We start from the raw sequence: 12,724 nt of genomic DNA, 5'->3' as shown, positions 1-12,724 counted from the left end.
TGCTCCGGTGTAGCGGTGGTCCCGGGTTCGAACCCCGGACCAGACTAATTTTTCTTTAACTACGAAGTTTCTGAGAAAGCTGTATAGCTTTCCTTTGTAGCCGTATGGCTGCGCTTGGGTGGATGCCAATGAGTAATTACTCCCTTATCACTGCTAGCTTCTGAAAGGTGCCAGAGCTGCTCACCAGTATTACCAAAGCTGCACTTTGGTTTGGCACCTTAAAGAAGCTTTACAGTTCAGGGAGTACCTTGTGGAAGCTGTGCTGTTTTCTCTCTTTGAGGCAATCAGTAAAATGAAGGGACGCTTTTCCCATCTGAGGCAGAAACAGTTAAGGGTGAACTGACTACTAGAGGAAGCCTGCAGGCCGTGTATTTCAGATTCATTTTGTTCACTGTTCCATATTATTCTCTCATCGATCAAATAGTTGCTGTAGTGATGTAAATGAATTCGAATTTTATGTGTAGTTGTGTTAATTGGGATGTTTCAGCTGTAATATGAATTCAGATTGAGTTCAGAATGCAGAAGTGCAGAAGATTGCAAAGGAAGATGAATATCTAGTTCCAGAAACTTTGTTATTGACGTAATACATCAGCTGCATCGAAAAATGTGCACCTATTCCAACAGCAGTGATGCAATTGGTGTGCCAGTTGTGCAAAACTGCACGAAGCAGAGACCTTACTAAAAACTTAATTTTAAGGAAAACGTTGACAGTCTGTGCCAAGGGCTTTTTTTTTCTTGTCGTTTTCTAGGGAAAAAAGATATATCATATGCTTTATTCCATTACTAGACAAACTCTTACATGTATATAGCTACACCAGCCTAGAAGAATAAAACATATTTGTGGGTTTTTGCAAATATTTTTGTACACGTGCCCACAAAGGTTTTCGGAACACGAAAATTGCAACAAAGCCTAAATACTGGGTAGCTTAAGCATCCAGCAAGGAAGTGATGTGTGTGCTTTGTAGTTCCCAGCGCGACCTGCACAATGCACCGCTCAGTGCCTGGCTTCACTTCTAGTCAGCGAGGAAATTGATGATCTTTGCGATGTCAGCGTTCCGAAAACTTTTATGGGCACCTGTACACTGGATACCTAGCATGGCCCACTTAGTGTGGGCTGCACAAGTATGTAGGTAGAAGAACACATTTGATGTAGCTTATGTGTTTGGAAATGGGCGCCAAAACGAGCATTGTATGTGTTGAGATGACCTGAATGACCATTTGTAAATAATCTCAGAGGCCATGCTGGCATGAAAGTTTGATTCTGTTGTTCAAGCCATAGGACCTTGAAAATCGAATTGGCTTGTCAAGTTAGATACTTTGCCACTCACATTGGCAGTGTGAATAGTTGCACAGATATAATTTTGAGGAGCAATGCTGCAATTATAATTCCATCTTTTATTGCAGGAGAACCACTGAAGAATCAGTATTCCCAGGAACCAAGCACGATCAGGAGCCACAGGGGCCAGATGACATGAGTGTGAAGGAACCTGTTGAAGGGAAAGAAGACAGTGTTGTTCCAAGCTCCCCTGCAGGTGATAAAGTGGAGTCAAGGGAAGTGCCTGAAAGTGCACCGAAGAAAGAAGGTGATGAAGGCACTGAACACGATCGCAAGGAGTCAGCTGAAAAAATGCCTACTTTTGTGGAGTGGAAGCAGAAGATGCTGGCAGAGCATGAGAAGGGGGGTAAGTGGAATTGGTGTTTCCTCAGCTTTGCCAAAAATTTGGTGAAGAACATTAAAAGTATTGTTACTTGCATATGAGTCTAGTTCTACTAACAGTCTAACTGACTCATTGCTCTGCTTGTGGTGCTTTCGTATTTTAGTCCCTGGTCTGTTCCTTGTGCCAAGTTCTTTAATGCCTGATCTAAAGCCAGTCTGTGGTGTTTTATGAAAACTAATGATACTGATGGTACACTTGTGTCATTGGGCTAGTTATGGCAAGGCTGTTCTGTGCGATGGCAGTTTTTGGGAGTTTGATTTCTAGTATGTAGGGCTGCGGCTACCAGTTCTAAACTAGTTCATCTGGTTAGGGAGGTTGCGCATACCTTGTAGGTTGGTGCACTATGTATGTTTAGTGCACATGTGAATGCATGTTCATATTGTTGCCTTCTGTGACCTCACGTCCTTGACTGTGCAAATTTTAAGAGTACAGTCGAGCCCACTTATAACTGCTGCAGTTATAACAAATGCTTGCTTATTACGAACGAAGGCGGTGCTACCGCCAAAATATTTGTTAGCGCAATGGCACTGTGTCTTGGATACAGTGAAAATGCGTGGCCACACAACTCAGTTATAGTGAACGAGGAGGTGCCACAAACTTCACCCTGCAGTCGAAAACCTCGCGTTTCCTGTGGCGGCAGTGACCAAAGAGTGTCTCTCAGTCCCCGTAATGCAACAGTCCCCCCCCCCCCCCCCCCCCCTTTCCCTTCCTTCCATTTTTGGAAAGAGCGTGGTGGCTTGAGAAAGTAGTAATAAAGGCAGGACATAATAATGCAGAAGAAACTGTTTACTTGATGTGGCTGTCAAAGTGTATGAGTTGGAAGGTGATGTTTTCTCTAGTATTAAGCACAGCAAGCTTCACGTTACCATCCTTCTGTACAAGAGTACAGATGGCAGTGACCGATGGGTGGCATTTATCATTGGCAAGTCCTACAGGTTGAGGTGCTTTGCAAGCTAGCTCTCGTTTGCTACAGGCGCAGCACAAAGGCCAAAATGGCGAGCAACTTCAATACCACAGCCCATAACGACTTGTTAGCAGCAAGTATCTCGGCGAGGAGCACATTACTGTGGAGGCAAGTTTGGGAGGATCCTTGATAGGGTCTAGTTTGAAGAAGTAGGCGAGCAGAGGAAGCTGCTTTAAGAAATACATGCTCCTTTTGCCTGATTTTGCATTTTTGGCTGCAGTATGGGAAGTCCATATACTACGAACCTCGGATGCAACGAATGCAATCTGTGTGACCGTCAGGTTCGTTATAAATTGGCTCGCCTGTAGCTGTATGTGGAGCACTCTGAGCCAAGTTCCATCTTCCCAATCAGAAGTAGTTACAATGTGCACGAGAGGCATATGGCCGTGCTGAGGTCATGGACCGACATGCCTCCGAGTTCAGTGATGGCTCGCAGCTTTGCTGAGGCCATGATAGAATAAAAAGGTGGTGCTCATTGAAACAACCACTGCATACTCTTGACAGAACACTTCATGGTCCAGGCTTTTTCACTCTGATGCCAACATTACCTTGTGTGCCTCTCATATTGTCTGTTTCTGTAAGCATGACAAATAGCACGTTACCACTTTTGAGATTGGTCTTCGCCCTTAAGTATCTCAAAGCTTTAGGGGAGACGCAGCGATTGGAACTATTTTCCTTATTTATTATGAAATGTAACCAATGTTGGTACTGATATGTAACTTTTTGTGCAGATTTCAGAACAGAATTTAGTTTTAAGCTAGCTGTTAACAGTTGCTGAGTAATGATAATGATTTCCCTTTCCTCAGGTTGTTCAATAGTTAAGAGAGTCCACTAGTTTTTGATGTCAGCATGTTCACAATGCCCTGCTCTGCGTGATATACATAAGAATTAAGAGTTTTTTGCACTTTTCAACGTCTCAGGACTCGTGTGAGCAGAGAACAGAATCATTCTACTGTCATTCGTTACAAATTCCAGAGGGATGAGTGATAGCAGCTGCATAAAAAGTGAAGGCTGAGAAGATCAGCCTTGAAGTCTATTTTGCCACATTTATGGCAAAAAGGGTGTCAAATGCTCAAACCCCTCCTGGGCAGCGTGCCGCACTAAAGAGCAGAGTGATAATGACTGACACCTCCCTCGGTCACTATTGTGCTGGAACGACCAAGTGTCACAGAACCAACTAAGCAAAAAGAAGCCATTGAGGTGTGCAGTCTTGCTGTCTTTGCCAATTGCGTGTGCTGAAGGCACCAAACAGGCTGCCGAAGGAGATGTCTATAATATATCTGGAGACCATAGCAGATGACACATGTGCACTGCACTGAAACTCCACACACATGCCGCCAATGCGTGCACCTCAGCCAATGGAGGCTCTCACTGGCTACCAAGTGGCTCAAGCAGCCGATTGCAGAGCTAACTTTGAAGTTTTTTGATCACCTCGTTTACTTTTGCTTTTGCTCAGAGCAGTGTGGCATTGCTGCCATCAGAAGCTGTGATCCTCTCCTCTTTGCGCTGATAAAGGTTCCGTGCTCTGTTGTCAGAAAGCTGCGAAATCCACGTCCAGAAGCACGATTTTCTGTTTTCAACAACCACACATAAAAAAATGTCATTTTCTAAATTTTGACTTACATATTTTGCTATCATTTTTTGTCGCAAGACAAGTGAAGACCTGAAGGTAACGAAAAAAAATAGAGAAATCTACAATTTTGACCAAACTGGCCGTTTTATTTGCCATTTTATTGGATGCGTCCCCTTTAATTATGAGAGAGATCCGATGCTGGGGGACGTTATACTTTTCTTTATCCTGTCCTCTTTTGTCCCCACTACTCTGCTCTCCCATTGCCCCTTAGCTACCCAGTAATCCAGCTATCATCAGTATTGTTGGACACTTCGGGTTGAGGCAGTGGATTTTTTTTTCAAAACCACCTACTCATCTACACATGCATGCCATTGCACTTACAACAATTAAACCATCGAGAGCCAAATCTTTAACAATTTCCGTACTGTCATTTGTGTACAGGGGTAGCATAATGCTCACCAAGATCCAGGCTGAAATAAAAGATCTTTTTTGTTCTACTTGTTTTTATCAAACTGCTTGATTTTTTCAGGCATTTGAGCTGTCGCTCTCGAGTTCGAAAAACCTTTTGGGGACTGTATCTTGGCAACCTTCATTAATACTTCATGTTGTTTACAGTTTTTGTTTTGTGAGACACCACGTGCATTCCAAATTGGTATATTCTTTGGTGTAGATTCCTAGCTATGGTAACTTAGTTATAGCCTTTAGAATAACCCCGATTTATTTTTTTCTGCAGTCAGAGAAATTGTGCAGGAAAATTTGGAATGACAGCTTTTTCGTTCTCTTTTTATTCTTTTTTCTTGCACTTCGCTTGGGTGGGATCACCTTGCAGAAAATGACTCCCACTTTTCAGATGCATTGGCTAGTATCGTATACTAACAGGCAATAGGTTCTTGCTTAACAGCTCTTGCTGTACTTTGTTTCCTATGGTTGTATATTTTAAACCACCCTCCTCTTTAAAGCTATGTGGCCTTGAGTGTATTATAAATGAAGTTGAGTGTCATACACTCCACTTATGAAATATTGTCTGTTGGCTGTTTCTGACGTTTATCTGTGAAAGTGTGAGAGTGTGGATTTCAGACCTCCTGTTTTTTTTTCCTCTCCGTCACCTTCATCATGCTTATTTTTCCATATCAAGGGGAACAGCCACCCGAGGTAGGAAGCAGTCTGCCCAAAAAAAAGCCCACTGGGAGCAAGAGCCGGCGCAATTATGCCTCATACGAATGTGGTGCCAAGGTGCTGGCCACCAACGCAGAAGCTGACGGAGCTGGGCGTGTCCTCAATGAGCAGATGGACGAGTACATGCTCAACCCATGCAAGGCCAAGATTTGGTTCGTCGTAGAGCTCTGCGAAATGATCCAAGTTTCTCAGGTGGGAAGCCACTTTGCCTCTCATGTGTGGGAAGCCTTGTTTTAACAATAGTTTTCTGTGCTACCATACCAGTTTGAATGCCTTAATGAAGATGAGCAGGGAAGCTGAAACGTATGCTTACAAACAAGCTGCTGCTTAACAAAATGCACAGCAGAGCCAGCATTTAAACTAAAAGGATTATGCCATCGGTCGAAATGTTGCTGCACACTGCCCTTTGCATCTTTCAAGATCATGCTCGGTAGCTGGTTTGCTGCAGTTGTGAAGCTCCCCTTGTACGGAATGCACATCAAGCTCTTATTCTATTACTTTACAAGCTACCCAAGCTGGTTTTTCTACCAGATTAAATGTAAGCAGATGAGCAAATCTTGGTGTATGATAGCTTACGCATGCCACATGAATACTGGGTGCTGGTTTAATGAAAGCAAATGATACTTGAATTAAATTTAAGATGCAAGCTCATATGTTTGTGTGTGCAAAAATGGCATAAATATTTATGCATGACTGAAGCCAACAGTCACCGAAACCGATAACGCTGAAGCACCTCTTTCCCTTCTCTGCTCAGTAAATATTTGTGGTGGTTTAAGGTAGTGGTGTCTGGAGAGCAAAGCTTTTTTTATAGATGTCAGCAGTAAGTATTGAAAGGATGAGCTAGGTGTTCCTGTATCTGGACTGTCTTCACCCAATGCTCATTTCCTTTGTGTGGCTTGAGTGGTGGCATTGTGAGGTTCACATGATGGGGGTTTCTGTGATGAGGAGCAATTCATAGAAGGGCTTTTTTAGTTTGATAGTGCTCCTGTGTGCTAAATTATACATTTGCTATCAATGATTGATTGTTCGTGATTAACTCTTGAAAGATGTGCACAAGCCTCCTGTATGTACTTGTCTGCATTGTCATCGGCTTTTTATCACTTGTGCAGAACTTTAATTTTTTTTATTGGTACTGCATTGTTGTTTGTGTATGTGGTTACATTGAACAAATATGTGCATGAAGGTGAAAGAGGCAGAAAAAGAAAATAATTCTACACCATGCTCTCCCATCCTTCCCAAACAGGTTGATATAGCCAACTTTGAGCTGTTCTCTTCTATGCCTAAAGATTTCGCTGTGCTGATGAGCGACAGGTATCCAACAAGAGACTGGACCCCGCTTGGCACCTTTACAGCACGTGACCAAAAAGTTGTCCAGAGCTTTGAGCTCCATTCTGAAGCATATGGAAAATACATTAAGGTAATCCCACTGTCTTTTTTTTTTGCTCTGCACAGCTATGCTTGAGGTATCCTCATTGAAAATGTTTTTGAGCAGCTTGGCAGCAGCAGTGACAGGGCTCACTTGAACAGACAACGATGGGGAAACAAGGGGCTTGTTATGACATACACTCGCCGTCAAAAGTAAATGGAAGGTGACTTTGTCAAAAAAATTTAATTTCTTTAAATCTAAAGCATAATGGTCCATGTTTGTTGGTGCACAGTGCAATTCGCACAATCACAATTAGGCTGCACATATGTATTCAAGGATGCATGAATTGGGATGGGGGGGGGGGGACAATGATTAAATTATTTCGTTAATATTGCCTTCCATTTACTTCTGACGGGACCTGTGCATATGAAGGAAGCCAGCAGTCACCGAAATCAAGGAAAGCATAGGGGAAGGATTATATCTTTTTGTTTTTTAATTTGTGGTGTTAAGCAGTAAAAATTGATAGTATAATTACTTTATGGCTGTAAGATAATTGAATGGCACTGGTGGGATCCGAACTCACTGCCTCCAAAAAGGTAGAATCATTCCTCTATGCTTTCCTTGGAAATTGGGAAAACTGTGTTAAACTGCTTCAGATTGGGTGTGCTGCCATGCGCCAGTTTTCTCAGCCAGACATAACCTTGGATGTCACCACCATTGCAAAATATAAATATCTATCGAAGCCCAGTTATAATGAACATAATTTTCACACGACATTCAACCATAAAAACAAATGCCATAGCATGGATTTTCATGTGTGCTTTTTATGCCATGTGCACAAGTCACCATTGCTCCACCGAAGTTTTGGCATGTGCTTTCGTGCTGCTCCTTGTTTCTCTCTCAACTAGATAACAGTATAAGCTGCACATGCATCACGATGCTTGTGCTGCCCACATGGTGTTGCATATAATTATGACACAAATGTCAGCTAGTCGCAGAATTGGCACATGCAGATTATGGTAATCCACGTGGTGTTGCATATAATTATGACAGAAATGTCAGCTAGTTGTAAAATTTTCACATACAGATTTGGTAATCTATATGTATACGGCATGTCATACGTGGCATGTCATACCTAACGAGACGGGCAGCGTGACTGCCCATCTCGTTAGGTTAAGAGCTATGCAGTTGCACAGGTTTGGCAAGGTGGTTGCACAAGCTTTTTCAGATATGTAACATTTCATCTGTCTTCAAAGGAATTAGCGATCAGTGCGTGCAACTTGGGGGTTAATTCGTGATACTGATGGATGCACTCCAGTGTAGGTTGAGATCTAAGAGAGAGCGCTGTTGGGCGAGTTGGTCAGACATTTCAACAAAGGGTACTGCACACAGACAGACAGACAAGGACAAGAAGGTTAACGCAACAAGCGTAGATTGAGATTGCATTGCTTTTTGCGGTGTGGCAAAATTGTTCTAAAGAATAATGTGTAGTATTCTGTTTTAAGAGTGGTAGGAGAAAAGAACAATGAGCATTGACATTGCTATTGCCCACCTGCCGTCCGCATCCATTATAGGTACCAATGGTGGCTAGCCTTGCAGTGAGCTCAAAGTGTGTGCGAGGCAGGGCAATGCTTATCGCATATGGTGGATTCTTTTTCTTGCTTTAGGTTGCATCTGTTTAACAGCGGTTATTTTTACATTTTATGCACGGAAAATTTTTCATGCACTCATGTAGTACATCTACAGTGAAGACCACAGCTTTGCAGCGCATTCCCACCCGCGGACTAGTGGCACCTATATATATCTTCATTTCAACCAAGTACCATGTCTACAGATGTTCATTCTGTACATGACTTAGTGCCATAGCCGTAATGTGCATTGTCCATGCCATCCTCGTGTTTACTAGGCACAGCTAGGCACACCTGGGAGTTGCTACATTTGCACTTTGCCATTGGTGTCAGTGGTGCAGCATGGCAACCCCAGTTTTAAAAAAAAAGTGAACATGCTGTATTTCGCACAAGGTTAGTGGCTTGTGCACTATGGCTTGTGCTTGTGTCAGTGTACAAGATATTCGTGATTCTCAGCTAAGTAACTATGCTTTTTCGTTTTCCTTGTGCACATAAGCCGATTACTATTGGTCTGAGTGCTCTACTTGCTTAGCCTGCTTTCTGCGGTGCTCTACTCTTATTGGTATCAGCCATTCGTGGCACTGAAATAATCTTGCTACTAGGCGACATCCGCCCATCATGAACCATGCATGACATGAACAATGACAAAGAAAATGGCTAGCAGTTTTCGCAACAAGACTGGGTTAAAAGCTGGGATTGAGAGACTGACGTCTCAACCAAAAGGAAGTACAAACTTCGTTTATTGGTTAAACTTAACATTTATTTAAAAGAAAGGCAGGTAACAGAAGGAGCAGTCTTCCTCTTGTCATGGCCGAATGCCGAGTCTTTCTTCCCTCTTCGCTCGAGGCCATGCTGGCTGCATCCTCCTTTGCTCGAAGTTGTGTCCCCCTGCTCTGCGAGGGCGCTTTCTTTATCTCCCCTGTGTGGGATTGCTTTGGTCGAAATTGTTTGTTCTTTCTTTTTCTCTGTCTGTTCTTTCCCAGTTTTGCTTTCGAGAGCCGCCCTGCTTTCGTGTGAGGGAAATTTTTTTTTTGAGCAGAGGCAGTGCTTGCTAAATACATGCTTTCGTGCAGGGGGCATAGAGCTGGCTGTTATATCTCTGTTGTGCATAGGACAGGTTCTTACTGAATTTCTTCTGTGGTGCAGGTGGAGCTGTTGAGTCGTTATGGGTCAGAGCATTACTGCCCCCTCAGCTTGCTGCGTGTTTTTGGCGCATCTATGATTGATGACTATGAGCAGCTTGTCGAGAAGCCCCAGGATCCCAGTGCTCCGGATGACGACGAAGAAGAGAGTGAGAAGCCCTTTTAGTGTCATGCTAGCAACTGCAGATGCTGAAAAAGCTCTTGCTTTCAAACAGTTTCTTCATTCAAGCCATTTGCAGGAATTCTGCTCATGCGCAGTTTGTGGAACTTGTTGTATTCTACGTCCATGTGGTGCACGCATTGGCAACATGCAGCATTACTGTCATGTTACAGTACATTTTGGGCGAAAGCCTTTGTATGATTTGTAGAGTCAGTGAAGATGAGATCAGAGCTCTTTTGCTGATGTTAGATTAAAGTATTTCTTGCTCTTACTCTTGTAATACTATTGACTTGAAATTTGTGGAGCATTGTGTAATAATCTTAGGTAATGATATTTTTAGATATTTACCAAAGGTAGGCAGCAGGGAATGATCACAGAAATCCCCAGAACGTTGGCTTAATTGAGGAATGTAACCATAAAACTGCTGTGCAACATTAGTGCAGTTTTGGTTGTTTCTGCTGGTATCAGCAAATGGCTTTACTTAGCGGGTGGTCTCATGCACTGTCAGTATTTGAAATAGGCAAGAAAACGTGAAAGAGTTATAGAAGTTAAAAAATAATCTGGTTGGAAGTCTAGCAGGAGCTTGAAAGCTAGAGTTCTGAGTAATCATCATGACATTTTCATGTTGTCTTTTATGCAAAACACCTGCCTGAAAAAGGCTTGTAGAAAGTAAAGACTGTGGAAGCTGCATGTACGATGGCATCAGTTTGGTTCATAAAATACCTTGGAGGAAGTACGCTGGCAGAGTACAGACTTCAGTCACCTTTTTTATGGCTAGCAACTCTTGTGTACAATGCAAATGAGTTATTCATACTGCTTTTCTTGTGTGCTAAAAACTGAAGCATTTCCTTATTTGCCTTACTGCTAGCTTCCACTGAGGGGTCTGCCTCGAAGAATGTTGTGGATAGAGCAAAAGATGTTGTGATCAGCCTCTTGAAAGTTCTTAGAAGAGACCAAGAAGGAGGTAAACTGACATTTTTATTTGCTTTGTAACCACATTTACTTTCTGCGTTCTTTTCCTTGCATTGCTGACCCTTGATATTGCATGGAGCCATATTGCATTGCTGCAGCAATTCACTCGTGTGCATAAATAGAATCGTGTTCATAAATAGAATAATCAAAGTAATGTTGATGCAGCTCACTGATTTTGAATGCTATATCCCCTTCAAACAACCTGAACACTATCAAACCTCATCTATACAAGGCACAATTTCCACAAATGTGGATGCAGTAAAATGCAGTGAAGTCTGAAAAATCTTGTCTATAAAGATATCGAGTCAGGCATGCAAACTAAGTGCAAGAATTTTTTTTTTAATGAATGGCTTCACATTTTATGGTAACTCTGGTATGGCTCTGGTGAGTGTTTCATTTTTGTGATGCTTGTTTTTTGCAAGCATAAATATGCATAATGACTTGTTATGACGGGAATTGGTCAGAAGAGGTATAAATTGAGGCCTTGAAAAGTGAGTTCAGTTGATATGTATATGAGAGAACCCAACAGAAATTACATATTTATTAATTATTAATTGGTAGGAAGGTGGGGAGTTGTACATTTGGAATTGCTTTTGTAGCGTCTGCCTTTGGATGTATATGCTTGTCATATGCAAGGTTTCCCATAACTTGTGACATATCAGTAGAATGAATTGAAAACTTTTTCGGATTTCTGAAGTAGTAGTAAAGCATAAAAGTAACGGGTGTGAACAATACAAAGTTGTTACTCTTATGTCAGTTACAAAAAAATGCATTTGAGAGTTCTGGCTTCTCCAGATTAACTTTGGGCTTACTTAGAAGTCTTGGTCACCATTTGTGTAAGAGGTGTGGTTGTATAATTATCGTTTTTCAAAATAACCTCTGTTTTTATCCAGTCCCCTGAAAGCCATGTATTATATAATTTCAGTTGAGTTTGCACAGTATTTTTGAGTATGTAATTTTGGCATTGCCTTCTTTTCTGTCTATTTTTGCATGAAGAAGGTGTGGATCCCCTGGCAGGTGCTCCGTGCTCAGAGTAAGTGTTTTGTTTTCACACATTTGTGCAGTACTAATCAAATGTTTTCTTGGAGCATGCTGGAATGGATCTTTTCTTGGAATAAACTGGGCAGATATTGTGATAGCTAATGTTTGAACACATTCTTTATGAAAATAAAAAAGATATTCACTTTTGTAGTGAACACACTTTTTTTTCACAAAAATCTTTGAAAATTTTGGGGGTGCGTTCATTTATGCAGGGCAAGATATTAGGAAACAGTTTGAAGTGCAGAAACAGGAGCAAAAGAAAAGGTAGACTGGTGAAATAAATACTGTATTTATTGGTATAATGAACGCAGTTTTTTTTTTTCCAAAAAATCTGTAAATGCCAGGAGTGCATTCATTTCGAGGGGTAAAATATTCAGAAAAAAAATTAAACTTTTCTATTCCACAAAAGCTTAAAATAGGAGTACTGGAGTTTTGTTCAGAAGGTGTGCTATCTCACATTGAGTGTTTGACATGTTTTGCAAAAACTCTGTGACTAAATAGGGTTCTGTATAAATAACAAGGTTTGTTCATGGGCAACAACCCTGTGCATATGTTAGGGAGTAAGTACTCATTTGTATCTACTTCAATGCAGCCAGATGGCTACAAAGAAAAGCTTTTTCTTCAAGTGTGCAGTTTTTGAGCAGCTGTAAAAATGTCCTTTGTAGCAATATGGCTGCACTGATGTGGATGCAGATGAGTACTTACTTCCGAATAGAAATCTACTTCACCTTGGCTCTTTCCTTCAAATACATTGGACTTATGCATATATCTTGTTAAATACAAAATAAGGCTGTAGCATAGTATCTGTTCTTTTACATTCTTGAGCTGCTATATAGTAGACATTCTTTTTAGGCCTATAATGGTGTACATAGCTAATGATTTGCTTTAGGCACAAATGTAGGAGGCAGACTCAGACGCAGACAAAGCAGCACATTTCTGCGAGGCTTATAGCACTTTATCTGCCATAGTGATTAGACTCTTTTT

At 41.7% G+C, this 12,724-nt stretch overlaps 1 protein-coding gene across 6 annotated transcripts in view; it reads left to right on the top strand.

The window, feature by feature from the left end:
* The window catches only part of LOC149352956 (SUN domain-containing ossification factor), a 102,948-nt gene that overhangs the window by 72,227 nt on the left and 17,997 nt on the right, over positions 1 to 12,724 (top strand). For 5 of the 6 annotated variants that reach the window (XM_089582165.1, XM_089582161.1, XM_089582163.1 and 2 more), the window contains exons 6-11: positions 1,405 to 1,682; positions 5,391 to 5,623; positions 6,675 to 6,848; positions 9,572 to 9,716; positions 10,596 to 10,691; positions 11,696 to 11,732. In XM_089582165.1, the coding sequence (XP_089438291.1) occupies positions 1,405 to 1,682; positions 5,391 to 5,623; positions 6,675 to 6,848; positions 9,572 to 9,716; positions 10,596 to 10,691; positions 11,696 to 11,732 (963 nt within the window). The remainder of the gene's footprint in view (positions 1 to 1,404; positions 1,683 to 5,390; positions 5,624 to 6,674; positions 6,849 to 9,571; positions 9,717 to 10,595; positions 10,692 to 11,695; positions 11,733 to 12,724) is intronic. The other variant, XM_089582162.1, reaches the window with a different exon arrangement.

The sequence above is a fragment of the Amblyomma mixtum genome, chromosome 3, assembly GCF_055824585.1.
Source record: "Amblyomma mixtum isolate Tamu chromosome 3, ASM5582458v1, whole genome shotgun sequence".
NCBI classification, from domain to species: domain Eukaryota; kingdom Metazoa; phylum Arthropoda; class Arachnida; order Ixodida; family Ixodidae; genus Amblyomma; species Amblyomma mixtum.
Note: the sequence above shows the minus strand (reverse complement) of the source record. Positions and strands in the feature narration are given on the sequence as shown.